Below are 27,052 nucleotides of genomic sequence, written 5' to 3' on the forward strand. Positions count from 1 at the left end.
TGTGTGGGCTTCCTTGAGTGCTTTGGTTTCGTCCTGCAGTCCAAAAGATGGGCTACTTAGGTGCATTGGCCATGCTAATTTTTCCCTCAATGCACCCAAACAGGCACTGGAGTATGGTAAGTAAGGGATCTTCACAGCAACTTCATTGCAGCATTAATATAAGCCTACTTGTGACAACTTTAAAAAGCTAAACTTTAAACTGAGTAGCGAATTATCTTCACATGGGAATTTGGTGCACAGTGGAAAGAGGTGTGGTATAAATGTGAATTATTCTAAGTTAATTAAGTTAACTAAATAATGTAAGCTGCAATGGCAGGGCAGGTGTTATGCTGCAGCTGTAGAATGTTTGGACACCAAGGCGATCCATGACAAACACTCCGGTTGAAAGTGTGAGCAACTGGAGGATTCCCAAATCAGGATTATTGATCTAGAAGCTGAACTGTAGATACTGGGCAACGTAAGGGGGAGAAATATCTGTATACTTTGTTCCAAAATGTGGTCACACCTCTTAACAAAGGGTCACCTGTTTTACCACGCGTATAAAGATGGCATAGGAAACTGTTCAAATTTTGGTTGAGGGGGTGGAATAGGAATGAAGTGGCAGAAGGGGCCATTTCAGTGAAGGGGATAGACATTATTAGGTGCAGCAAAAAGTGAATCAGGAAGGCCGTGCAGCCAGCATGGTGCCAGGGTTTGAGAAATGCTCAGGGCTGGAGTGGAACTTGCAATGGAAGCTGGGGGATCTGGTCATTGTCGTTTATGTTGATACCAACCCTACGCAGAGTGAGGAAAGAAGTTCTGCATAGCCTGCAAAGTAATTTAAGAAGCAGAACTTCAAAAATAATCATTTCTGGATTGTTATCTGAGTCATAAGCAAATTGGCATAGTGCAAATAAGATTAAAGAGATAAATGTGTGGCTCAAAGACTGAAGTGGGAGAAATGGGTTTCAACTCGATGGGCTATAGCACCTGTAATGGGGGAAATGAAGACTGTATCATTGGGGCATCTGTATTGGAATTGGGATGGAATGAGTGTTCTTACGGATCGCATAACTAGGGAAGTGGCACAACCTTAAACTAAAGGGGAGGGGAAGGAGGGAGTAGGTGGGGGAGGGAGTAGATGTAGCCATTATGGAGATATGGTGGTAGAATGAGAAGGATTGGGTCCTAATCATTGAGGGATATGTGACACTCAATAAGAATGGGAAGTTAGCTAAATGTTCAGAAATAGTACTGTTGATCAAGGATGGTATTGGTGCAATTGTTAGAGATGAACTTGGATGAGAGAGAAAGTTATATTATGGTTGGTATTGTGTAATGTTTTAGAATTAAGTAATGACCTCAGAGTGAAGGCACCCTGGGGTAGCAGCACAATAATATGATTGAATTTGACATCCATGAAAGGGAAAAGAATGGGTCTCAGACTATTATTTTAAACATAAGTAATGGCAACTGTGTGGGTATGAAAACAGCTAGCTATAATGAACTGGAATGCTAGAGTAGGGGATACATCAATAGAGAAGCAGTGGAAGACATTAAAGAGGATATTTCAGAATAGTCAAAGTATATTCCAACTATAAAGAAAAAATCCGTGCTTAGCAGAAGAAATTAAGTAATTTAGAAGCACAAAGATGATTGGTTGATCAAAATATAAAGAATGGCAGAGAATGACTAAAAGTTTAATCAGGAAAAAGAAATTAAAGTGTGAGCAGAAGCTGCTACAAACATAAACAGATAGCAAGTGTTTCTACAGGAATTTAAAAAGGAAAAGAATAAGTAAAGTGAATGTTGGTCCTTTAAAGAGTGTCAATGAGGAGTCGATAGTAGATACTGAGGAAATTGTGGATGACATTAACAATTATTTTGCATGCCTTTCACTATAAAGGATACAAAAAACATTCCAGTAACAGTTATAAAATCAAGAGGTGGAAGGGAGAGTGGAACTTTGTGAAATTACAATCATGAGGGAAGTTTTACTGAGTAAACTGATAGAGCTGTGGGCTGACAAGTCTCCAGGTCCTGATGGATTTCGTCCTGGGAATCTTTAAAGATGGGGTAGATGAATTGTTGTTAGTTTTCCAAATTAGAGAGGTTGTAGCTGGGTACTTAGGGAAACACAAGGTAATCAGGAAGAGTCAGCATGATTGTATGAAAGGAAGACCATGTTTAACCAATTTATTGGAATTCTGTGAAAGGGTACCATGTGCTGTGGAGAACGTGTGGCAAACAGTGACCATAATTCTGTAAACTTCTGAATAGTCATAGAAAAGGATGAGTGTTGTCCTATGGGTACCGTGCTGAATTGGGGGAAGGCTACCTACAGCTGGATTAGGCAGGATTTGGTGGCTGTTGACTGGGAGAAGCTGTTCAAGGGTAAATCCACATTTAGCACGTGGGAGTCTTTTAAGGAGCAGTTGATAAGAATGCAGGACAGGCATGTGCCTGTAAAAACAAAGGACAGGAAAGGTAGGATTCGATAGCCATGGATAACCAGGGAAATTGTGGGTCTAATCAAAAAGAAAAAAGAGGCATACATAAGATCCAGGCAGTAAAACAGATAAAGCACTGCAGGAATACAGAAAGAGTAGGAAAGAACTCAAATGAGGGGGATTGAATATAAAAGTAGGGAGGTCTTGCTGCAGCTGTATAGGGCATTGGTGAGGCCGCAGCTGGAGTACTGTGTGCAGTTTTGGGCGCCGCACCTGCGCAAGGATATTTTGGCCCTGGAGGGAGTGCAGAGGAGGTTTACTAGGCTGATACCGGAGTTGAGGGGATTGAGCTATGAGGAGAGGCTGAATAAACTAGGCTTGTACTCGTTAGAGTTTAGAAGAATGAGGGGAGATCTCATTGAGACGTATAAGATGATGAATGGGATGGATAGGATAGAGGTGGAGAGACTCTTCCCGCTCAAAAAAGACAGTAGGACTAGGGGGCACAGCCTCAAGATAAAGGGGAGGCGGTTTAGAACGGAGTTGAGGAGGAACTTCTTCACTCAAAGGGTGGTGAATCTCTGGAATTCTCTGCCCGTTGAAGTGGTGGAGGCTGCCTCGCTAAATATTTTTAAGAAGCGGGTTGATGGGTTCTTGATAAGAGAGGGGATTAAGGGTTATGGGGAGAGGGCGGGAAAGTGGAACTGAGCCACAACAGATCAGCCATGATCTTATTGAATGGCGGGGCAGGCTCGAAGGGCTAGATGGCCTACTCCTGCTCCTATTTCTTATGTTCTTATGTTCTTATGTATTGTATTTGGATTTCCAGAAGGCATTTGATAAGATACCTACTCAAAGGTTATTGAAGTTCAGTTAGGGTGTAACATACTGGCATAGATAAAGATTGGCTAGTTAGCAGAACACAAAATACACAGGTGACCATGGTTAGCACTTCTGCCTCACAGCACCAGGGACCTGAGTTCAATTCCAGCCTCAAGTCGCTGTCTGAGTGGAGTTTGCACATTCTCCCCGTGACTGCATGAGTTTCTTCTGGGCACTTGGTTTCCTCCCACAGTTCAAAGATGTGCGGGTTAGGTTGATTGGCCATGCTAAATTGACCATAGTGTCAAGGGGTTTAGCAGGGTAAATATGTGGGGTTAGAGGAATAGGCCCTAGGTGGAATTGTGGCCTGTGCAGACTCGATGGGCTGAATGGCCTCTTATCAAAATGTGTGCATAAATGGGTTCATGGCTGATTCATAGATCCCTACAGTGCAGAAGGAGGGCAATTGGCCCATTGAGTTTGCACCAACTCTCTGACAGCATCTTATCCAGGTTCACATCCATACCTTATTCCCGTAATCCCACATATTTACCCCATGAATCCCCCTAGCCTACACATCTTGGGATAGTAAGGGGCAATTTAACATGGCCATTCCACCTAACCTACATATCTTTGGACACTAAGGGGCAATTTATCATGGCCAATCCATCTGACCCGCACGTCTTTGGAATGTGGGAGGAAACCGGAGCATCCGGAGGAAACCCACGTGGACATGGGAAGAACATGCAAACTCCACACAGTCAACCAAGGCTGGAATTGAACCCAGGTCCCTGGCACTGTAAGGCAGCAATGCTAACCACTGTGCAGCTGTGCCATCTCTATTGTCAGGATGCGACAACTGGAGTCCCACCATGGCCATTCTGAGATCTCAGCCTTTTAAAATTCAAATAAATGACTTAGATGAGGGGAATGAAGACATGCTTGCTAAATTTACAGATGACATAAAAACAGATAGGAAAGTGTGTTATGAAGAAGACATAAAGTGGTTGCAAGCAGATATATATCAGTTGAGTGAGTGGACAAAAATCTGGCAGGTGGAGTATATTGTGGGAAAATGTGAAGTTGTTCAATTTAGCCAAAATAATAAATGAAGAACAGCTGCAGAATGCTGAGGTGCAGAGGGATTTAGGTCAATGAATCACAAGAAGTTAGCATGCAGCTACAGCAAGTAATCAAGGTGGCTTATGGAATGTTACCCCTTATTACAAGAGGAATTGAACATAAAAGGTGTTATGACTTAGTTATGCAGGATATTGATGAGACCACATCTCAAATAGTGTGTGCAATTTTGATCTAATTTAAGGAAGGATGTAAGTGTGTTGAAGGCAGTTCAGAGGATTGACACCTGGCATGAGCATATTGTCTTATGAGGAAAGGTTAGACAGACCGGACCTGTTTTCACTGGAGCTTAGAAGAATGACAAGTGACTTGATTGAAGTATATAAGATCCTGAATGGTCTTGGCATTTGGGATGGCACGGTGGCACACTGGTTCGTATTGCTGCCTCACAGCGTCAGGGAGGACCTGAGTACAATTCTGGCCTTGGGTGACTATCTGAGTGGAGTTTGCATGTTATCCCCATGTCTGTGTGCGTTCCCTTCAGTTTCCTTCCACAATCCACAGATGTACAGGTTAGGTAGATTGCTCATGGTAAATTGCCCCTGTGTGTCGCAAGATGTGTAGGTTGGGGAGGTTAGGGGGATAAATGCATGGGGTTACTGGGAGGGTGGGGGGTAGGGGCTTGGGTAATGTTCTCTGTCAGAAAGACGGTGCAGACTTAATGGGCCAAATGGCCTCCTTCTGCACTGTAGGGATTTTATGATTCTATATGCCCAGAACTAGGGGGCATTATTTTAAAACTAGAGGCCTCCTTTTTAGGACAGAGATGAGGAGAATTTTTTCTCTGAGGGTTGTGCAATTTTGCCTCAGGAGGTAGTGGAGACGGGGTCATTGGATACTTTTAAGGTAGAGATAGATAGGTTTTTGTTAGGCAAGGAATCAGGGTTATTGGAAATAGATGAGAATGTGGAATTTAACACGAAACATATCAGCTATGATTTTATTGAATGGCAGAGCAGGCTCGAGGAGAGAAATGGCCTACTTCTGCTCCTATTTTCCATGTTTATATATTAGTATTTATACACAGAGTAGACCACATTTTACCTAAGTATGTATAGATCACAAAGTGAACCCTAGTCACTGAGTAAAGGTGGCTGTTTGGTCGCATCTCTTACTGGGAACTTGAATACATCAGTGTCTGACTGTGTATGCCATGATGTGGAGATGCCAGTGTTGGACTATGGTGGGCACATTAAGAAGTCTCACAACAGCAGGTTAAAGTCTAACAAGTTTATTTGGAATCACAGGCTTGTGGAGCGCTGCTACTTCATCAGGTGAGTCACACTCACTCACTCACCTGATAAAGGAGCAGTACTCCAAAAGCTTGTGATTCCAAATAAACCTGTTGGACTTTAACCTGGTGTTGTGAGACTTCTTACTGTGACTGTGCATGTGTAGAATTCACAAGGGGTAAAAAGGATCAATTTATTCCAAGCAGACATTGTAAAGCTTTGCTTATCATTGTTCACTCCAATGAAGCTGTTCAAGTTTAAAATTACTGCACAATCGATATAACTTTATCATTAAACTAAACATTCAGCAAAGGAGCGGGTGATTAATGAATTTACTCACAGAACGAACGGGTACAAGGCCATTATGATCACGAGGGCCTGATGCAGCTGCTAAATGATTATATAATCTTTATTCTTGCTAAAGATTTTCTTCCAACATTATGGAATTGCCTCAAATAATGAAAATAGTACTGAAATGATTTTACAAACCTTTTTCTGAGATGAATTTGATTCATAATTTTCCCAAGTTAGGGAGTTGTTTTGATACAGTTTTGGGTGACACAAGATCAGCCCTTCTGTCTGCCAGTGCTGCTTGGCTAAGTTGTGTCTATTGTTGGCTCTGTTCAGTGAGGTTCTGTTTGTCTTGCATTTCTAAGTGAATCATTCATATCCTACTTTCTGGTACTTTCACCAAAAATAGTTCTCTCAAATTTCCATTTGGATTCAGTCAAAAATTTCCACATCTGGTGCAGTTAAAGGTAAAATCACCATAGTCCCAGGTAACAATAGTGGTGATTTAAACGCATCTCGGGTGAGGGACAAGGTAGAGAAGGCAGGGCGTTTATGAATAATCTCGGCCTGTATGGATATTGAACCCACACTGTTGGTGTCACTCTGCATCACAAACTAGCTATCCAGCTAACTGAGTTAAACCATGGTACATTTCTGAGCAAAACAGCAAACTCTTGGGTTTGTTCCCTGTTTTTGTGATCATTTTGCTGATCACAACTATGGTTGCAGTTGGGACACTAAAGCTGACTTACACAACCCTGAACTAGATGACAAACAGATCAGCCAAGGTTCCCATTTAGGACTGCTGATTAATATTCCCCTCTGAAAAGTAAACGTGTGTGTTTCAGGAAGGGCAGGATTGGCCTTGTTGTCCCATCTTCACAAATGATACATTCCCAATTCTAACACCTTCCTGATCAGCCCAGACAGCTGCCTTTATCGGGAAAATTATGCTAACCCATCTACTTTGAATTATTAATTGTTAAATGATAAAATACATGGAAACTGGCAGTACAGTGAACAAACTTTCACTCTCGATATGTAGGTCAGCATTAATGGAGTTTTGCTCTGCTTTTAACCTTTTCTGTATTTGGGCCTCAAGATATTTTTGTTTATTGACCAAAGGTGATATCTGACTTGGGAACACTTTTTAAAAGTCTTTATTTTTATTATATTTCCATGGGAAGCACATGTCACTGGCATAGCCAGCATATATTGTCCATCCCCAATTATTCTTGAATTGAGTAACTTGCTAGGCCATTTCAGAAGGTATTTCAGTGTCAACCATATTGCTGTAGGTCTGGAGTCAGATATAGGCCAGGTAAGGATGGCAAATTTCTTTCCCTACAGGGCATTAGTGAACCAGATAGAATACTTGAAGGAACCACATAGCAGGAGCTTTACCCTGTATGCAACTGAGCTGAGAGCGTATTATCCATCAGCACTGTGTTCAACTTGTTTGGTGGAAGTGGAACCATTTAGAGACAGGTTATAGTAAATTTGAAGGAGACTTGTTGTGGCTTCAGTAAGGAACAGTTTATTAACTAATGTCTTATGTATATATGATAAAGGTCTGACAGAACTGATACACAAGCCTGTTCTCTTCTCCTCTCCTCTCCGGGTCTGACTGAGGTTCCTCCCTGTCCCAAGATGCACGCACTTTTTCCCAAATGGCTCAGCTTCCCACACAGCCTCTCCAGAGGATCCAGCCCAATCACGTGGCCAGCAAAGGATCACCCTTTTAAAGGGGCTACATTACCACACTCCTTTTGCCCTAACATTTGAGTCCACCTATGATTGAAAACAAAAGAAACATGATTATAGTTAGGCAAGGAGATACAATAACACATTAAGGACACCTAAGGAAAAAGATCAGTTCACAAAGTCAATCAGTCTGGGACTTTAGGACCGTGGAGAAACGTTTCATATCTGTACTGGGTCCTTCAGCGAGCATCAAATCCAGGCAGGCAGATGCAAAAGACAAACTCATCAATCCGGGATCGACATTTTTCTCAGTAGCTTCTTCCTCCTTGGCTTCTGAAACCACTGGTTACCTAGGCTCCACATTAATCAAACACATCCCTGTATCCGTAGCTGCCATACACTGCAGGACGCTCCCTGGATCAGGCCCAGCTTTCTTCCCCAAATGATCCCACCTGCTTTTATATACGGTGACCTTGTACTTCTGCAATGTATGAGACTGTTCCTGTTCTTTCTACAATGTTGCCTGCTACGCATATCAGTCCATCAGCAAAGTTCTTGGCCATAACTAAATCATCAACCTGGAAAACTCTTTGTCTTGAGTCAAAGGCTTGCCTTGAGAGGCTTGCCTTGCCTCGATACTCCCTGCCAAATCTGGAAATACTGAATCCAAGTGGGTTCATAGGTGGTGCCAGATTAAAACAAACACCCCAATATCTAGGATCAATTATGCTTCTACATTCTCAGCATGTGGGCTGACTGGAGCAGACAAATTGGTGCCGTAAACCAGAGTTAAATTTTAAACATACCTTTCACAAGAAACATGACACAAATACATTCCTTAAAGGAATGGTGTTATCATATCTGTTGCTACAGTGAAGTGTCTACCATATGCATGAAACTTCTTCACTGCATATTTTACCACCAGACTCTCTTTGTCGATTTGAGAATATTTCTTCTCAGTGTCTGATAAAGTCTTGATGCAAATGTGATTGGTCTCTCTATCCTGTCTGACATTTTGTGGTTCCCACTCCACATGGTGATGTTTCACAGGCAATTACCAATGCTTTGGTTGATCAAAATGTACAAGTGATGTCAACCATGGTTTATATTGTACATCTTTAATCTCATCGAGGAGTGCTTACTACTGACGTTGGATCAAAAAGCTGAAAGTGTTTCATTCCCCAACATTGGCATCCTTTACCTGAATGAGGATAAAGTTGACTCCAAGGAAAAGAATGTAAACTATCCATGGGGGAGAGAATTAATGCCTGTTTCTGAGCCGTATGGTTAGTGAAATGCGTGATCTAGGACAGTTTATCTATTCCTGGCTGGGTCAGACTTGGGTACAAATTCCTGTTCCCTCAGAAAATCACCTGCTGTTCTATCTTTGCCAGATTTTCTCAGCAGCAGCTGTAGTTAATGGAATTTTGAAACTCAGGTTCACATGGTATGTTGTTAAGGCAGCTGATAGGGATATGTGTTTGGATATAAAAGCCACAAGTACAAGATCCTTCTCCTCTGTTCTGCTTTCAGTCAGCCCTTTGATCAGGAACAATGAGAACACTTGGTCTTCTTTTTGTCCTCATTGCTGGAATCCATGGACAGACTCCAGGTAAATGGAAAAGAAATAGTTTTACTAATCCATTGTAACATTTATAACTTAACCATCCAATCTGGTGGCTTCTTTCAATAAAATTACTACTTTAGTGCCAATAAATATCTATTTGGGAATATGAAGAGCTATTTGTAATTGTTGATTTGTGGGTGAGTTGCTCATGGGAACTGGATTGGGTCTCCTTAAGCTAATATTATGCACAATGCTTGAAGTCAATTGAAATAGGAGAGTTTTATCTGTTTTAGATCTATTAAAACCTAGGCCCCACAAGATCTCCAGTGTATACCACTCCAGCATCAGTGTGACTGTCTCTTCTGTATGTTGTTGCCTGGGCTGTGTGTTTATTTCAGCTGTGTGACTTCATAAGTGCAGTTTTTGTAGGATTCAGGTAAATTTTATCAAAGGGAGAAATAGAGGTTAGATCCTCATCAAAGCAGGAAAAACACATTGTAAATCAAATGCTTGCTTTGTACAAAGAGGACCCAATAGTCTGTGATTTAATACCTTTACTACTCATTGATGAGGATAACAGGTACACTGAGAAGTTACACAGACTGGGAGGGATGTGAGTTCTTATACCAGGAACATCTTTCAGTAAAACTTCAACTTGCTGTTGAAGATTTCAAGTTCACACTTGGGTAACAAACGCACAACCAAATCGTGGCCATAACTGTCCAAGTACTAATCACATACAACTTTATATATTGAGATATAAAATAATCCCTGCAAACAAATCTTGCATTCTGTTTGTAGCTGAGAAGTTGCAAACCATGAGATGAAACCTCACTAAATAGGATTTGTAAATTTTCAATATATGATATTTGTGTCAGAGTTAAGAATCTACAACAGATTCCATCTAATATATCCTCAATAATCTTATCTTTTCTAGCACAAAAAGTCAACGAGGTCCAAACTCCTGGTAAGTTCCCATTAATCTTTAATATCCAAAAGAGAATATGAATATTTTACCTTAGCAGTCTATCCACTGTATAATTTAATATTATCCCTGCCACAGATAATAATTTTTCACATGCAAGTCTAAGTAATAATTAAGGGTTGTATGGGGATCCCAGTAAAACCCATGCTTATCATCAAACAGCTTCACAATACACAGGAAGATAATGATCAGGGTGCTGAACCTGTATTCCTCACTTTGTGCTGGTAGTCAGTGAAATACTGTTCCACCTGTTCTCTAAGTTTATGTGCATTAGAAAGTCATTTGTGGTTAATAACTGTGCTATATTTCAGATAAACGTTGGGTGAATGGCTTTGATAATAACATCAATTTTAGATGCTTGACCCGTCAGACAATTTATAGAATTGTCAGGTAAGTGGCTAAAGATCACTGCATAATAATCTGGAAAGGACCTGTTAGCTTCAAAAAAAAAGCCACATTTCCTCTGTGAACTGTCCTTTGATATTCCAGAATGACAAAGAGATATGGAGACAAACAGGGTGTATAAGTTACACACAGGTTGACTGTGTTGTGGAATCATAATCTTTGGGTTAATTCTGCCTTAGCTCAATTTAGTTAGTGTCTATATAACAGAGGGAGAAGGCCATCATCCTCTGAGTCTGAAGTTTAATTTAAGCATAAAGGTAAGCTCACACATCCATCAAACTTCTTTTGACATTAGTTGTCCTGAAAATGCATTTTGTGTATTTTGTTCCAGTCAACATAACAATCACCATGAGGATCGCCAGTGGGATTTTGAATGCAAGGATACATTCAGTGAGTGGCCAACGTGTGACTGGACCAACTATGTGAACGACTTCGATGGAGAGTTTTCCTTCACCTGCCCTTTTGACTCCTTTATTAGTGGTATGGCGTCTTATCACAACAATCATCATGAGGATAGGAGGTAATTTGAAATCTAAAGCATTGGTTAAATTTATTTATTTATTGTCACAAGTAGGCTTGCATTAACAGTGCAGTGAAGTTACTTTGATTATCCCCTAGTCGCCACACTCCAGCGCCTATTCGGACACACTGAGGGAGAATTTAACATTGCCAGTGCACCTAAACAACATGACTTTTGGACTGTGGGAGGAAACCAGGGCTCCTGGAGGAAACCCATGCAGTCATGGGGAGAATGTGCAGACTCCTTACAGAAGTGACCCAGGCTGGCTAACCACTGTACCACCATGATGCTCTATTTGTATGGAAGTTTAATACCTTTTGTTTAATTATAATGTGCCAGTCCAAAGTTGTACAGGTTAGATGGATTGGCCATGTTAAATTGCCCCTTAGTGTCCAAAGATGGGTAGATTCACTGCTTACTGAAGTCCAGGTCTGAGGCGTTCAAGTCAGGTGATCCTGACCTATATAAGATATCCAGATGTGACCTACTGAGATCTATCAAAAATGCCAAAAGACAGTACTGGACCAAGCTAGAGTCCCAGGCTAGCCATATGGACTCCCACTGACTATGGCAAGGTCTGCAAGATATAACAAACTACAAGATGAAGGTATGTAGGATCACTGGCACCAATTCACCCTTCCCCGAGGAGTTCAGTGCATTCTATACCTGTTTTGAACAAGAGATCAGTGACAGCACACCCTCCACTCTGCCAGCCTCAGCCGAACCCATATCGGAGGTCACTACTGCAGATGTCAGATCAGCCTTCTCAAAAGTCAACCACAGAAAGCGACTGGCCTGGTTGGGGAACCCGGATGAGCACTCAGATCCTGTGTGGATGAGCTGGTGAGGATATTTACAGACACCTTTAACCTCTTTTTACACCAATCTGAAGTCCCTATCTGCTTCAAGAAGATGATCATCGGTACCAAAGAAAAGCCAGGCAGTGTGTCTTGATGACTCTAGTCCATTGGCTCTGACATTCATTATTATGAAGTGCTTCAAAAGGTTAGTCGTGGCACAAATCAATTCCGGCCTCCAACCTTGCCTGGATTTATGCATCATGTAATTATGAGCAAGCATTCTAATTCAGACCCTACATAATATGAATTCCAAGAAAAGAGAAAGCTAAGGGGTGATTCCAGAGAGCTCTTAAAGATTCTGAAAGATTTTGCTAGAGTAAATGTACAAGTGGGTTTCCACTTATCTTAAGCTAAATTTAATGGAAGTAAAATAATCATTAACAAATCCAATAGGAAATTGTGGAGGATCTTGTTTATTGTAAGACTGATTAGAATGGGAAGTTAACTGACTGAGGCAAATAGTAACCTGATGCATTTCAGGAGAGACAATGTGAGGGAGGAAGGAGGAAATGCTGATACAGTCAGATGAAGATGGGTGGCAGGAGGCTTGCGTACACATCAATTTGGACCCATTGGGGTAAATGGTCTGTTTTGATGATGTAAATGCCATAAATGTGTTTTGTTGCCATCAGAGTCTGACATATGGTTGTGTTTCTAAAATATTATTTTCTTTGACCAGCCTCTCTGTTATTTTCAATATATTGTGCACTTTGGTCTAGATTTATACATAGAGTATGACTAAATGATTACATTTGTAACATAGATACACAACACAGAACCTGCAATCTAATTGCAATTTCAAACTATTGAAAAACCAGTTTAATGTTGGCTTTTTAATTCATGTTAGCAAATGAAACTTAGAATCATAGAATCCCTACAGTGCAGAAGGGGGCCACTCAGCCCATTGAGCACCAACTCTCCAAAAGAGCATCCTTCTCAGGCTCATCCCCCACCCTATCCATGTAACTCTATATATTTCCTAAACCTAATCCGCCTAACCATTTGATTTGATTTGATTATTGTCACATGTATTGGGATACAGTGAAAATTCTTGCCCATGAACAGATGAAGCAAAAGGAGAGGGTGTAGAATGTAATGTTGCAGTCATAGGTGGAGTGTAGAGAAAGATCAACTTAATATACAGTAGGTCCACCAAAAGCTTGATGGCAGCAGGGAAGAAGGTGTTCTCGAGTAGGTTGGTACATGGTCTCAGACTTTTGTATCTTTCTCCTGACTGAAGAAGGTGGATGAGAGGTAATGTCAGGGGTGCGTGGAGTCCTTAATTATGATGTCTGCTTTTCTGCGGCAGTGGGAGTGTAGATGGAGTCAATGGATGGGAGGCTGGTTGACGTGATAGACTGATCTTCATTCATGACACTTTGTAGTTTCTTGTGGTCTTGGACAGAGCAGGAGCCATACCAAGCTGTGATACAACTGGAAAGTAAGGAGATGACAAATTGATTGAACAGGTATCTTGCATCGGGCTTCACTCTAAAGGATACTAGTAACATCCCAAAATAGCTGTAAATCAGGATTTGGAAGCAAGGGAGGAAATCAGGAAAAATGCAATCATCAGGGAAGTGCTACTGAGCAAACTGTTGGAGCTGCAGGCTGAAAGAAATGTAGGGGACGATTCTCCCAGGAAACATCAGCAGAGGCCATTTTCCAAACTTCCCGCTGGCCGCCACAGCATCCATGCATCTCTGCGGCAACATTTTTCAGAGTAATACTATAATTGGCATTTGCATTTCATTAATGGGTCAGGGACTGAAGTCTTCAGCACCACGAGTGTCTCCACATGCCCCCACCCCTGCCGCTGGGGGTGATTCACTCCAAGCGGGGTGGACAACTGCTCACCACCACTACCACTTCTATCTCTCTGCAATCGGGATTGCTGGTCAGTGGCAGAGGGATGGAGGATAGTGATCAGGGCTGGTCATCCTGGTGGGGTGGGAGGTTGGGGCTGCCAGTGGTGGGGGGGGGGGGGGGGGTGGCAGGGCAGAATAATGTTTACACTACTGGGGTGATGTTGGGATCAACATTGTTGGGGTGGTGGTGAGGGTTGGGACTGCTTGGGGGGGTGGGGGGGGCGGGGAGGTTGGAATCAGGAGATCGGGGCTGGCCGGGGAGGTCCGGGAGATCAGCGATCGAGGGCTGGGGAGAGAGGTCAGCAAGGGCAGCAATGAGGGGGTTGCAGGGCTGGCCAGTGATCGGGAGGCTGGCAGTGTGAGGCCACTGTGCATGTGCTGATCTCCACACTGACAGATTGGCCTATGCGCAGTGGTCCACCCAGCACTATGCTGCTGACGTTTCCAGTGGGAATAGGACCTGCCCCCTGATGATTTTTAGAGGGAATCCGTCTAGGAACTCTGCAGTGCTCAAAGTGAGGGAGATTTAATCTGAAAATCCCACTCAAAAAAAGCAGCGACAGTTACTCCAGTTTTCATGTGAATTGGGGAGTTAGAATATTTTGGGAGAGCCCCAGCCGCATTATATTATTATACAAATGAAGGAACCTTCATCCTGCTTCCTCTTAAAGGGTGATGCTGTCATCTCCAACTTTGTCCAACTCTCCACACATATCACCCTCCCCACCCAACTGCCACCCACTCCCTCCTACCCCCCCAGCTCTCCAGTACTTTTTTTGACAAATAAACACACTCTCAACTATTTTAGATTGTTCACCTATTTTCTTTATGTCACCATATTGTTACTGGATCTAGAACTCCAGTATTGTGTCTGAAATGATTGTAGCTTTCACTGTTTCACTGCTTTATCATTCTCAGGTGGAAATATTACTGCTGCCAAGCGAAAAACGTCTGCAAAAGTTACTGTCAATGGACAAGCTATCTCAATGGTTTTGATGGTTACTTCAAATGGATAGTTCCTGACTCTTTCTACCTTACTGGTGTATCCAGTTACCATAACAACCATCATGAGTAAGTAACTTGTTGCTTATTAAAATTTTTATTTCTCTTTTTGCGCGCAGTAGGTTGACTAACGACAACTAGAGTCAATGATACCAGGACAGATACTCCAGAGTTTCATTCATCATGCTGGTTGCTGGCAACACAGTGATTTAGGGAAATTATACTGTGGTACCAACCGGTCAGTCATAGAGATCATATAGTTTAATCTAAAATCTGACCACTTGTTTTAATATTTATGGAAAGGAGACCACTATTTAGACCAGAACATGATTACAGAGAATTTTGTAACGGAAGTAGAGTGTACATGGCTGTGATTTGTAGATGATGGTCTCTAATCTAGATTCAACATAACTTTCTCATAATTAAATATGATATTGCCTCTACATGTTTTCTTATTGTTTTTAGTGTCTGTAGGCCCCATGGTACAGATACCTGTGGATCAAGTGTTACCAATCACTGTATTCTCTTGGCTTGCACCCTTCACTTCTACACAAGCAATAAAATCTCCAAAGCAAAATCTATTAATTGGCTGTGGGGAATGTTTGGTTTGATTTGATTTGATTTATTATTGTCACGTACTAATATACAGTGAAAAGTATTGTTTCTTGTGTGCTATATAGCCAAAACATACTGTTCATAGAGAAGGAAACAAGAGAGTGCAGAATAAGAACATAAGAACATAAGAAATAGGAGCAGGAGTAGGCCAACTAGCCCTTCGAGCCTGCCCCGCCATTCAATAAGATCATGGCTGATCTGTCTTGGCTCAGCTCCACATTCCCGCCCTCTCCCCATAACCCTTAATCCCCTCTCTTATCAAAAACCCAGCAACCCGCGTCTTAAAAATATTTAGCGAGGTAGCCTCCACCACTTCAACGGGCAGAGAATTCCAGAGATTCACCACCCTTTGAGTGAAGAAGTTCCTCCTCAACTCCATTCTAAACTGCCCCCCCTTTATCTTGAGGCTGTGCCCCCTAGTCCTACTGTCCTTTCTGAGCGGGAAGAGTCTCTCCACCTCTATCCTATCCATCCCATTCATCATCTTATACATCTCAATGAGATCTCCCCTCATTCTTCTAAACTCTAACGAGTACAAGCCTAGTTTATTCAGCCTCTCCTCATAGCTCAACCCCCTCAACTCTGGTATCAGCCTAGTAAACCTCCTCTGCACTCCCTCCAAGGCCAAAATATCCTTGCGTAAGTACGGCGCCCAAAACTGCACACAGTACTCCAGCTGCGGCCTCACCAATGCCCTATATAGCTGCAGCAAGACCTCCCTACTTTTATATTCAATCCCCTTCGCGATGAAGGCCAGCATCCCATTCGCCTTCCTGACCACCAGCTGCACCTGCAAGCTGGGTTTTTGCGACTCATGCACAAGGACCCCGAGGTCCCTCTGCACCGTCGCCTTCTGCAGTTTTTCTCAACGTAAGTAATAATCCTTCCTACCATTATTCCTAATGTAGTGACACAGTCATAGATAGGGTGTAGAGAAAGATCAACTAAATGCGTGATAGGTTCATTGAAAAGTCTGACGTCAACAGGGAAGAAGATGTTCTTGAGTTGGTTGGTACATGACTTCAAACTTTTGTATCCTTCTCCTGACAAGAGGAAGGCATGTCCGGGGTGCGTGGGGTCCATAATTACTAGCTACTTTGCCAAGGCAGTGGGAAGTGTAGACAGAGTCAATGGATGGGAGGCTGGTTTACATGAAGGATTGGGTTACATTCACGACCTTTTGTAGTTTCTTGCGGTCTTGGGCAGAGCAAGAGCCATATCAAGCTGTGATACAACCAGAGAGAATGCTTTCTGTCATGCATCCTTAAAAGTTGGTGAGAGTTGTAACTGACGAAACAAATTTCCTTAGTCTTCTGAGAAAGTAGAGGTATTGGTGGGCTTTCTTAACTATAGTGTCAGCAATGAGGGGACCCAGGTCAGGTTGTTGGTGATCTGGACCCCAAAACCTTGAAGTTTTTGACCATTTCTACTTCGCCCCATTAACGTAGACAGAGACATGCTCTCCTCTACCTTCCTGAAGTCGATGACTATCTCCATCATTTTGTTGACATTGGGGGAGAGATTATTGTTGCCACACCAGTTCACCAGATTCTCTATCTCATTCCTGTACTCTGTCGCGTCATTATTTGAGATCCAACCCACTATGGTGATGTCATCAGCAAACTTGAAAATCGAGTTAGAGGGGAGTTTGACCACACACTCATAGGTGTATAAGAAGTATAGTAGGGGGCTGAGAACACAGCTTTGTGGGGCACTGGTGTTGAGGATGACCGTGGAAGATGTGTTGCCTATCCTTACTGACTGTGGTCTGTGAGTTATGAAATTCAGGATCCAGTCGCAGAGGGAGGAGTCCAGGCCCAGGCCCAGGCCACGGAGTTTGGAGATAAGTTTCGTAGGAATAATAGTGTTGAAGGCTGAGCTGTAGTCAATAATTAGGAGTCTGACATAGGCGTCTTTGTTATCTAGGTGGTCCAGGGTTGAGTGCAGGGCCAGGGAGATGGCGTCTGCTGTGGGCCTGTTGTGGCAATAGGCAAACTGTAGTGGATCCAGGTAGTCCGGGAGGCTGGGATTGATTCGTGCCATGACTAACCTTTCGAAGCATCTCATAATGATGGAAACAGAACGTTCCTTAAACCCTCAGCACATTTCACAAGGTTCCTTTTAAAGCTTAGAAACTGCAGCTTCAGGATAGAGACCTTTCACCTTCTCCACCTTCCCACTGGTAAACTCAATAACAGGCCGAGCAATTCCCCTTTTTATAATGGTGGTGATTTTCTGGGGTAGTTATAGACAGAAGTGCAGAGACGGAGGTGGGGGAGGTCACACAGGACAAGACCCAAAAATCATTTAAATGTGACATGTGGTGCTTCTAGCAGACTGAGTAGGGTGACACTGGGGTCGCTGGGGGGCGGGGGGGATGGGGGCGACAGCCACTTTTATAAGGAAATGGAAATTTTGATTGGGAGACTCTCTTAAATACTTTACTTATAAGACTGCCTCTGTACTACCTTGTAAGAAGACTCACAACGCCAGGTTAAAGTCCAACAGATTTATTTGGAATCACGAGCTTTCAGAGCGCTGCTCCTTCGTCAGCTGAGAGACTGGACTACCTGTAAGCCAGGGGTGAAGGGATATGGAGAGCAGCCTGATATGGCTGCAATGCATTGCTGGTCCTATCAATAATGACCGCTTTTTTTTATCATTTTCCATTCCAGGGACCGTCGATGGAGGTATCAATATTGCACCATGCAACAGTGTTAATTCAGCAGAGACTGCTGGAAAAACATTCACCAATGGCCAGATAGACGTCATAATGAAATATATTCCAAATTAAAAATTGAATAAAAATTCAAAAGAAGTAAAACCTGACATAGATAAAGTAATTTGGTTTTCTGTATTTTCATTTTGGGGTGACCGTAATGTTAAACAAGATAAAACATGTTAATGGTTAGGAAATGGAACATATGTTTTACACAAAACATCAGCGACATGTTCTGTCAACTCAGGAAAAGGAGAGGCGAAACAGGCATGAAGGCCCCCTCTGTGCTTTCCAGTATTGTGCCTGATGTTTCTGTTTCCAACACTAGCCACCCTCCTACTTCCCCCCAGATGAGGACAGTGTACTCCAAAGGGTAAATCTTCAAGCCAAAGGCACAGCTTGTCACTCTCCCCAGGGCAGTCACAAAGTACTCATTTCAAGGGGCAAGATTCGGGGCAGCTCTACGGGTGGTTTTCCTGGTTTGTGTGGGGTTGTTTCCCCAATCTCCAGTCACCCTTTCTCCCAGCTCTCCTTCATTTATAACTGGATATAATCCAATCCCCTTCACTGCCGAATTCCTCTTCGGTCAAAAGTTTAGCTTCTTCTTGGAGTTTTCATTGGTGCTGCAAAGCCGAACTTCCTCTGTATCTGTCCTTGTCTCCCTGGTCTGAGAGCTGTTTGAGACCTGCACCCTCTGGAAGTATTAGGTCAGCTCAGTATTCATTCAAACTCTGGGTATCAAGGCATAGCTGTCGCCAGGTCTGCTGCAGCTGAACTAGTTTTCACTGTTTTTTTGTGTTCAACATGCCATAACAAGAAGATTTCCTATACACGTGCACAAAATTTGCTTAATCAGTATGTGAGTGAGGTATCCTCAATCTTTTTGTGTGATTTTCCTTTGACAAAATATGCACTTTTCTGGGGAGGTTAGTTTCTGAGTGGCTCTATCAACTTTTTACACCCTTGATTCGCAGTGACCATGGTGACTAGTCATGTTTTTCAATAAAAATATGCAAATAACATTAGGATTATACAGGTGTGAATTTACAGAGTTGGGATGAAGAAGATGGCATGGGAGATGAAGAGGAAGTTGGGAATAAAGGCCAGAGAATGGGGGATGAAGGGGGGAATTGGAGGGGCGTGGAGGGGATTAAATGCGTGTATGGCGGCTTCCTGACACCTGGGGCTGTCCTTTTTTGTTATTCATTTATGGCATCTGGGCATTGCTGGCTAGGCCAGCATCTATTGACCTTGAGAAGGTGGTGGTGAATTATTTTCTTGAACTGATGCAGCCCATGTGTGGTGTAGGTACACCCACAGTGCGGTTAGTGACAGAGTTGTAGGATTTTGATCCAGCGACAACAAAAGAACAGGGATACATTTCTAAATCAGGATGATGTGTGACTTGGAGGGGAGCTTCTAGGCATGGCGTACTGATACATCTGCTGCCTTTGTCCTGATAGATGGTATTGCTCATGAATTTGCAAGGTGCTGTCTAAGGAGCCTTGATGGTTTTCTGCAGTGCATTCTGTAGATGATATGCACTGCTGCTACTGTACATTGGTGGTGGAGGGAATGAATGTTCCTGGAAGGAATGTTAATGAAGCTGGTTGCTTTGTTCTGGATTACATCAGAGCTTCCTGAGTGTTGTTGGAGCTGCATCATCCAGCCATGTGGAGAGTTTTCCATCACACATCTGACTTGTGCCTTGTAAATAGTGGACATGTGTTGGGAGTCAGGAGGGGAGTTATAACTGTGGGGTCGCTTCTTCTCTGGTAACCACAGTGTTTATACGTCTAGTCCAGTTCAGTTTCTGGTCAATAGTAATCCCCAGGATGCTGATAGGAGGGAGGATGTTTTCTTGCTTCACAAATGATGTGCTGTGGCTGATCAGGCAGTAGTGTGGATCTGAAAATAAAGTAAGTGGAGGATTGGGATGAGGGGGGGCGTTGGGGTGGGATGACTCAACTCCATGTACCAACCTATACTCCGCATCTGAATTCCAATGGTTAACATATTAGCTCAGATTTAAAATTAACAATTGATCTAGAATCCTTTGTTATTCAAACTGCTCCCACACCTTACATGGGGAAGTGTTTCAGAATTTCACTCCTGAAAAGTATGACTCAAATTTTTTAACAATGCCCCAAAGTCTTAGACTCCCCAAACAGTAGACATATTTCTCTTCCTCTACCTGAGGTTTTTTAATGGCCTTGATATTCAGTTGAATTGGTGATGAACTTTGAGACCTAGCAGTGGGCCAATGTGCAAAATTGAAACTTCCAATGGGTACACTGTGGAGATACGAGTGCACCAGAGGAGAGATACTGTGTTGCACATTCAGCCACCAGGTCCTTAACAGAGCAATGTCTTGGCCTCCGAAAGATGCTTTTAAGATGTTTGGATAGGTCAGATATCATCATAGATAACGTGCTGCATCATTGTGTTCTTCCTGCACCCTGCACAATCTAACACTATAAAGGGGGAATGTGTTGCTACAGAGAGACATGGAGGAGCTAGACATCTCCTCGGATGAGAGAATGTTGAAACGGATGAACCTGAGAGGTTGAGGATTCAGATGAGCCATATGAGGAGACCAATGTACAGGCATAGCAGCCAATGATCCAACATGAAGCAAGGCTTTGCTTGTGGCCTCTGCTAATCCCCTCCCCAACCTGGGGCTGACCAAGGCGCAAATGCACGTCAGGGCAGACTCCACAGCAAAAACATTGGCCGGTCCTATCAACTCCAGTGCTTGCTAGGACCCTGTTTCTCCAGCTACCCCTTACACCCAGGTAAAGTCAAAACCAGCTCCTGAACAAAAGCCTGCAGCCTCACAACACAAATTACAACCATCTCTCCCTTTTGACATTCAGATATTCCTTTGGAGAGAAGTTTCTGTGTCTGGAGAAAAATAAGTGGTATCACAGTGTCAAAGGGTGATGGTTGATGCTTGTCTGGTGGCTTGATGCAAGGGTGTATGCATGGGAGTGCCAATGGCCATGGCATACTTACACCCTTCTCATGACACACCATGGCACAATAGTTGGGAACAACTGCCCTCCACTACCAATACACAATGACAATAGTATGTAGCAATTACAAGATGTACTGCAGGAACTCACCAAGGCTGCTTTGACAGCACCTTCCAAATCCATGATCAGTGCTCCTTCCACACACATTGTCAGCCACTTTAGGACTTGAACAGCAGGTTAGGTGTAAAGATTCTCATTCTAATCAGTAATCTCTAAACTGTCTGTGCTTTATATGCTCTGTCTGAGGCCAGAACTCTCCATTCACCTGACGAAGAGGGAAACCTCGAAAGCTTGTGCGTTTACTATCAAATAAATCGGTTGGACTAAAACCTTGTGTTGTCAGACTTTTTACTGTAGTATCATCCAGGACAAGGGTAGCAGATACATAGGATCACCATCACCTGGAAATTCCCCACCAAGTCACTCATCATTCTGACTTGGAAATATATCATTATTCCTTCACTGTTGCTGGGTCAACATCCTGTAACTCTCTTTCTAACAGCACTGTGGGCTTACCTACACCACACAAACTGAAGCAGTTAAAGTAGGCAGTGCACCATTACTTTCTCAAGGGCAATTAGGGATGGACAATTAATTCCAACTGAATCAACAATGTCCACATTCCATGAATGAATAAAAACATCTTTTGAAAAGATTTTTTAAAAGCAAAATGAGAAATGGAGGTTACAACATGTCATCAGCAGTTTCTGAGATCCAAATGTGCTCACAAATTACGTTCTGAAGCAACATTTATACATTGACCTAAATCTTTCTGTCCTGCTCACCACAGAAGTCATCATGGTGAGTTGGAGAATGGACAAATAAAGACTATTGACCTTAAGTGAGATTTTCCAGTCCAGGGATGGGCAGGACTGGAAAATCCCATCCATAGTTGTTTCACACTTGCATCCTGTAAAACCACGGTATTCATATACTGAGTGTACCTAAATTACTGCTTAAAGGTGGCTATTCATTCACTTCTCTTATTGTGAAATTTGAATACCTTAATGACTGACTGTGTATGTGTAGAATGCACAAGAGTTAAAAAGGATCAATTTACTGCAAGCAGATGCTGTAAAGCTTTGCTTATCTTAGTTGGCTCCAATGAAGCTGTTCAAGTTTAAAATTACTGCACAATCGATATAACTTTATCATTAAACTAAACATTCAGCAAAGGAGCGGGTGATTAATGAATTTACTCACAGAACGAACGGGTACAAGGCCATTATGATCACGAGGGCCTGATGCAGTTGCTAAATGATTATATAATCTTTATTCTTGCTAAAGATTTTCTTCCAACATTATGGAATTGCCTCAAATAATGAAAATAGTACTGAAATGATTTTACAAACCTTTTTCTGAGATGAATTTGATTCATAATTTTCCCAAGTTAGGGAGTTGTTTTGATACAGTTTTGGGTGACACAAGATCAGCCCTTCTGTCTGCCAGTGCTGCTTGGCTAAGTTGTGTCTATTGTTGGCTCTGTTCAGTGAGGTTCTGTTTGTCTTGCATTTCTAAGTGAATCATTCATATCCTACTTTCTGGTACTTTCACCAAAAATAGTTCTCTCAAATTTCCATTTGGATTCAGTCAAAAATTTCCACATCTGGTGCAGTTAAAGGTAAAATCACCATAGTCCCAGGTAACAATAGTGGTGATTTAACCGCATCTCGGGTGAGGGACAAGGTAGAGAAGGCAGGGCGTTTATGAATAATCTCGGCCTGTATGGATATTGAACCCACACTGTTGGTGTCACTCTGCATCACAAACTAGCTATCCAGCTAACTGAGTTAAACCATGGTACATTTCTGAGCAAAACAGCAAACTCTTGGGTTTGTTCCCTGTTTTTGTGATCATTTTGCTGATCACAACTATGGTTGCAGTTGGGACACTAAAGCTGACTTACACAACCCTGAACTAGATGACAAACAGATCAGCCAAGGTTCCCATTTAGGACTGCTGATTAATATTCCCCTCTGAAAAGTAAACGTGTGTGTTTCAGGAAGGGCAGGATTGGCCTTGTTGTCCCATCTTCACAAATGATACATTCCCAACTCTAACACCTTCCTGATCAGCCCAGACAGCTGCCTTTATCGGGAAAATTATGCTAACCCATCTACTTTGAATTATTAATTGTTAAATGATAAAATACATGGAAACTGGCAGTACAGTGAACAAACTTTCACTCTCGATATGTAGGTCAGCATTAATGGAGTTTTGCTCTGCTTTTAACCTTTTCTGTATTTGGGCCTCAAGATATTTTTGTTTATTGACCAAAGGTGATATCTGATTTGGGAACGCTTCTTTAAAATCTTTATGCTTATTGTGTTTTACAGCCTTTCAGATAGTAATCTACCTTCTTGATTTTGCTTCCAAAGTGAATAATCTCACATTTATCCAAATTATATTGCATCTGCCATTGATTTGCCCACTTACTCAACCTGTCCAGATCACGCTGAAAGATCTATGCATCCTTGTCACGGTTCACCCTCGCACCCAATTTGGTATCATCTACAAACTTCAAGATGTTACATTTTGTTCCCTCATTCAAATCATTATGTGCTGAGAATAGCTGGGGTCCCAGCACCGATCCCTGTGGGACCCCACTAGTTGTTACCTGCCAATTTGAAAAAGACCCATTAATTCCTACTCTTTGTTTTTTCTCTGCCAACCAGTTTTCTATCCATCTCAATACATCTCCCCCAATCCTTTAACCTTGCATGATAATCTCTTATGTGGGACTTTGTCAAATGCTTTCTGAAGGCCAAAGATACCACATCAACTGGGTCCCCCTTGTCAACTCTATTAATTACATCTTCAAAGAATTCCAACAGTCAAGCATGATTTCCCCTTCATATATCCATGATGACTCTGTCTGATCCTGCCACTGTTTTCTAAATGTTCCCCTTTAAAGTCCTTGATAATAGATTTGACAATTTTCCCCACTACACAAGTTAGGCTTACTGGTCGATAATTCCCTTTTTTCTCTCAACCTCCCTTTTTGACTATTAGAGTGACATTAACTACAGATTGACATCGTCCTCTGTAGCTTCTTCCTCCTTGGCTTCTGAAACTGCTGGTTACCTAGGCGCCACATTAACCGTAGGTATCCCTGTATCTGTAGCTGCCACACACTCCCTGGATCAGGCCCAAATTTCTTCCTCAGACGATCCTCATTCTTTTCATATGTTGACCTTGCACTTTTACAATGTACGAGACTGCTCCTGTTCTTTCTACAATTTTGCCTTGCCACCCATGTCAATCCATCACCAAAGTTCACCATAATTAAATCATCAACATGGAAAACTCTTTGCCTTGAGTCACGGTTTTCTTTCTGAGAGGCTTGCCTTGCCTCGATACTCCCTGCCAAATCTGCAAATACTGAATCCAAGCGGGTTTGTAGGCAGTTCCAGATTAGAACAAACACCCCAGTATCTGGGATCAATTATGCTTCTGCATTCTCAGCAAGTGAGCTGCCTGGAGCAGGCAGATAGGTACTGTAAGCCAGAATTAATTTTTAAACATACCTTTCACAAGAAACAAGACACAACTACACTTCTTAAAGGCATGATATTGTCATATCTGATGCTAGTGTCTACCATATATATGAACCTTCTTCATTGCATAATTTACCACCAGACACTCTGTCAATTTGAGAATACCTCTTCTCAGCATCTGATAAGGTCCTGATGCAAATGGATTAAAAAAGTACAATGGCTGAGGAATCCAACAAGGGATCCGAAACTTATATTATTCCATTTCCCCCTCCACATGGTGAGGTATCATTGGTAACTATCAATGGTTTGACTGATCAAAATGTACAAATGGTGTTGATGACTATAAGACTTGCCTTACAGCAAATGTCCCTGTTTGTGCCTCTCACCATTTCCAGTGCTGATGCTTTTTTCACAGCTGGTTACATGGGGCTAAAGTTGTAGATATGTTTTGTAGGGATCTGCTGTAATAATTCACCATCTCAAGGAATGATTTTAATTCTGACATAACTTAGACTGCGGTATTTCCTTTATGGCTTTAATCATGTCCTCCAAATGATTTAAGATTTTAGCGTCTACCCTGAAACCCAGGAATATAACTTCATCTGCCTGGAAAGTGCATTTCTCTTGTTTTAAACAGACACCTGCTTCTTTTAGGACCTTTTTGAGGTTTGCCCTGTGCTCCTCAGGGTATGCTCCAGTAATTAAGGCATCATCCAGGAACACTGCTACTTTGCAAATGCCCTGTAATAAACTTTCCATTGTACACTGGAAAATGGCACAGGCCAATGAGACTCCAAAGTGTAAATGTGTGTACTGGTATAACCCTTTGTGGGTGTTGATAGTATCCAGCCTCTCGGATTCTTCTTCCAACTCCAGCTGCTGGTAGGCATGACTGAGATCTAACCTGGTGTACTTAAGACCCCCTGCTAACTTTACTTAGAGGTCCTTCATTCTTGGAATAGGGGATCTATCTGTATGAGCTCCTCAGTTTACAGTTAATTTATAATCCCCACAGATTCTTCCAGTGTGATCTGGCTTCAAATTGTGGACTATGGGTGCAGCCCATTCTGAGAACTGTACAGATTTTGTGACACCCAATTCTTCCAATCTTCCTACCTCCAATTCTGCTTTATGATGGAGTGCATAAGGCACTGGATAGCTCGAAAAAATTTAGGCATTATCTCAGGATTCAGATAAATTTTGGTTTTAGCCCCTTTTTGTTTGTCCCATTTCCTTCTGGAAAACATCAGAATACCTACATGGTAGCTCTTGAAAATCTCCATCCTGAATATTCAATATCGCAAACCAGTCTAATTTTATCTGTTTCAGACTGTCTCGACCCATGAGACAAGATCTGTAACTATCAGTCACTAGAACAGATTTAGTTTTTGTAGGATATCGTTACTATAGCTGACCTTCCTGTCTTCAGTGTCCCTCCTGTATGGGTAGAGAAAATACTCTCTGAATTATTCAACCTGAAGTATTGCAGTCCTTTCTGGAGGTATTTGAATGCTTGTTCCCCTATGACAGTGGCTGTGGCTCCTATGTCAACCTCCATTTTAAGAGATCTGCAAGTGACCAACAAGGTTATTTGTATAGGTGGCCTTGAGTTGAATCTGGTTTAAAATATAAGTTTTGAATCCCTCAGCTAGTTGCTTTAACGGAGTTAAACTAACCATTGTTTTTTTTTGTGAGTTCAATCCTACCTGCTTCCTTCTGTAAATGGTCTTTCCTTGTTGCAACAGAAACATGCATACTTCCTGCATCAGCAAGTTTCCTGGAAGTGTTCTCTCAGTGTCAAGAGCAAATTTCCACCTCGGGTGCCGTACTGCCTCTCTTGGACTCTGCTGCACCCTCACCCAGGCTGTTCTTCTCAGCAGCTGTTTCCTACCATAAATGATTCACTTTGTTGGGCACATCTTGTAGTTCATTCAGTGCTCAGTATATTCAGTCACCTGGGCCATTCTGCGGTTTTTTTCTTCCAAATAGATTTTAGTCTCAGCCAGCAGTTTTTCTGTATTGTCAGGCTGTTGATCCCACAAACCAAATGGACTCTAAACATCTCCCCCAAAGTTGGGCTGAACTTGCAGTGCCTCTCAATCCGGCCACGGACTGGGAGGTAGCTTCCCCTGGCTCCCTCACAACAGAATGAAACGCATACCTTAACATTATGATTGAAGGTTGCAGGTTAAAATGATCTTTGACCAATTTCACTAGCTGGAACATCAGGTGATGTTAAACTCCTCACTGGGCTATAGGTATGGACCACAGATTGTGAGTAGTATCACTTTTCATTTTTTCCCCTTCTGTGATCTCATTAGCCATGAAGAAATAACACAAGTTTTTGATATATTCCCCCCA

At 42.3% G+C, this 27,052-nt stretch overlaps 2 protein-coding genes across 4 annotated transcripts in view; both read left to right on the top strand.

Moving 5' to 3' along the window:
* LOC145344518 (hemagglutinin/amebocyte aggregation factor-like) overlaps positions 1 to 27,052 on the top strand; it is a 39,886-nt gene that overhangs the window by 1,226 nt on the left and 11,608 nt on the right. The window contains exon 1 of one of the 3 annotated variants that reach the window (XM_080191703.1): positions 52 to 116. The exons of the other annotated variants lie outside the window; for them this stretch is intronic. The gene's annotated coding sequence lies outside the window, so the exon portion shown is untranslated. Of the gene's footprint in view, positions 1 to 51; positions 117 to 27,052 lie in introns of those variants that run through there. 3 annotated transcript variants of the gene reach the window in all.
* Positions 10,294 to 18,253, top strand: LOC145344364 (hemagglutinin/amebocyte aggregation factor-like). Its single transcript, XM_080191490.1, has 5 exons — positions 10,294 to 10,363; positions 10,482 to 10,560; positions 10,907 to 11,095; positions 14,742 to 14,894; positions 18,116 to 18,253. Exons 1-5 carry the CDS (start codon positions 10,294 to 10,296, stop codon positions 18,159 to 18,161), a joined length of 537 nt encoding a protein of 178 aa, XP_080047616.1. The 3' UTR covers positions 18,162 to 18,253.

Source organism: Carcharhinus amblyrhynchos, chromosome 6 (assembly GCF_965287045.1).
Source record: "Carcharhinus amblyrhynchos chromosome 6, sCarAmb.v2.hapA, whole genome shotgun sequence".
Taxonomy (NCBI): Eukaryota; Metazoa; Chordata; class Chondrichthyes; order Carcharhiniformes; family Carcharhinidae; genus Carcharhinus; species Carcharhinus amblyrhynchos.

Bases quoted from the DNA above. Each gene is read 5' to 3' on its own strand.
- LOC145344364 (XM_080191490.1), top strand. From the start codon at position 10,294: ATGGGGATCCCAGTAAAACCCATGCTTATCATCAAACAGCTTCACAAT. The intron at 11,096-14,741 runs GTAATTTGAAAT...TATCATTCTCAG, and splicing joins AATCATCATGAGGATAGGAG to GTGGAAATATTACTGCTGCC. The intron at 14,895-18,115 runs GTAAGTAACTTG...TTTCCATTCCAG, and splicing joins TACCATAACAACCATCATGA to GGACCGTCGATGGAGGTATC.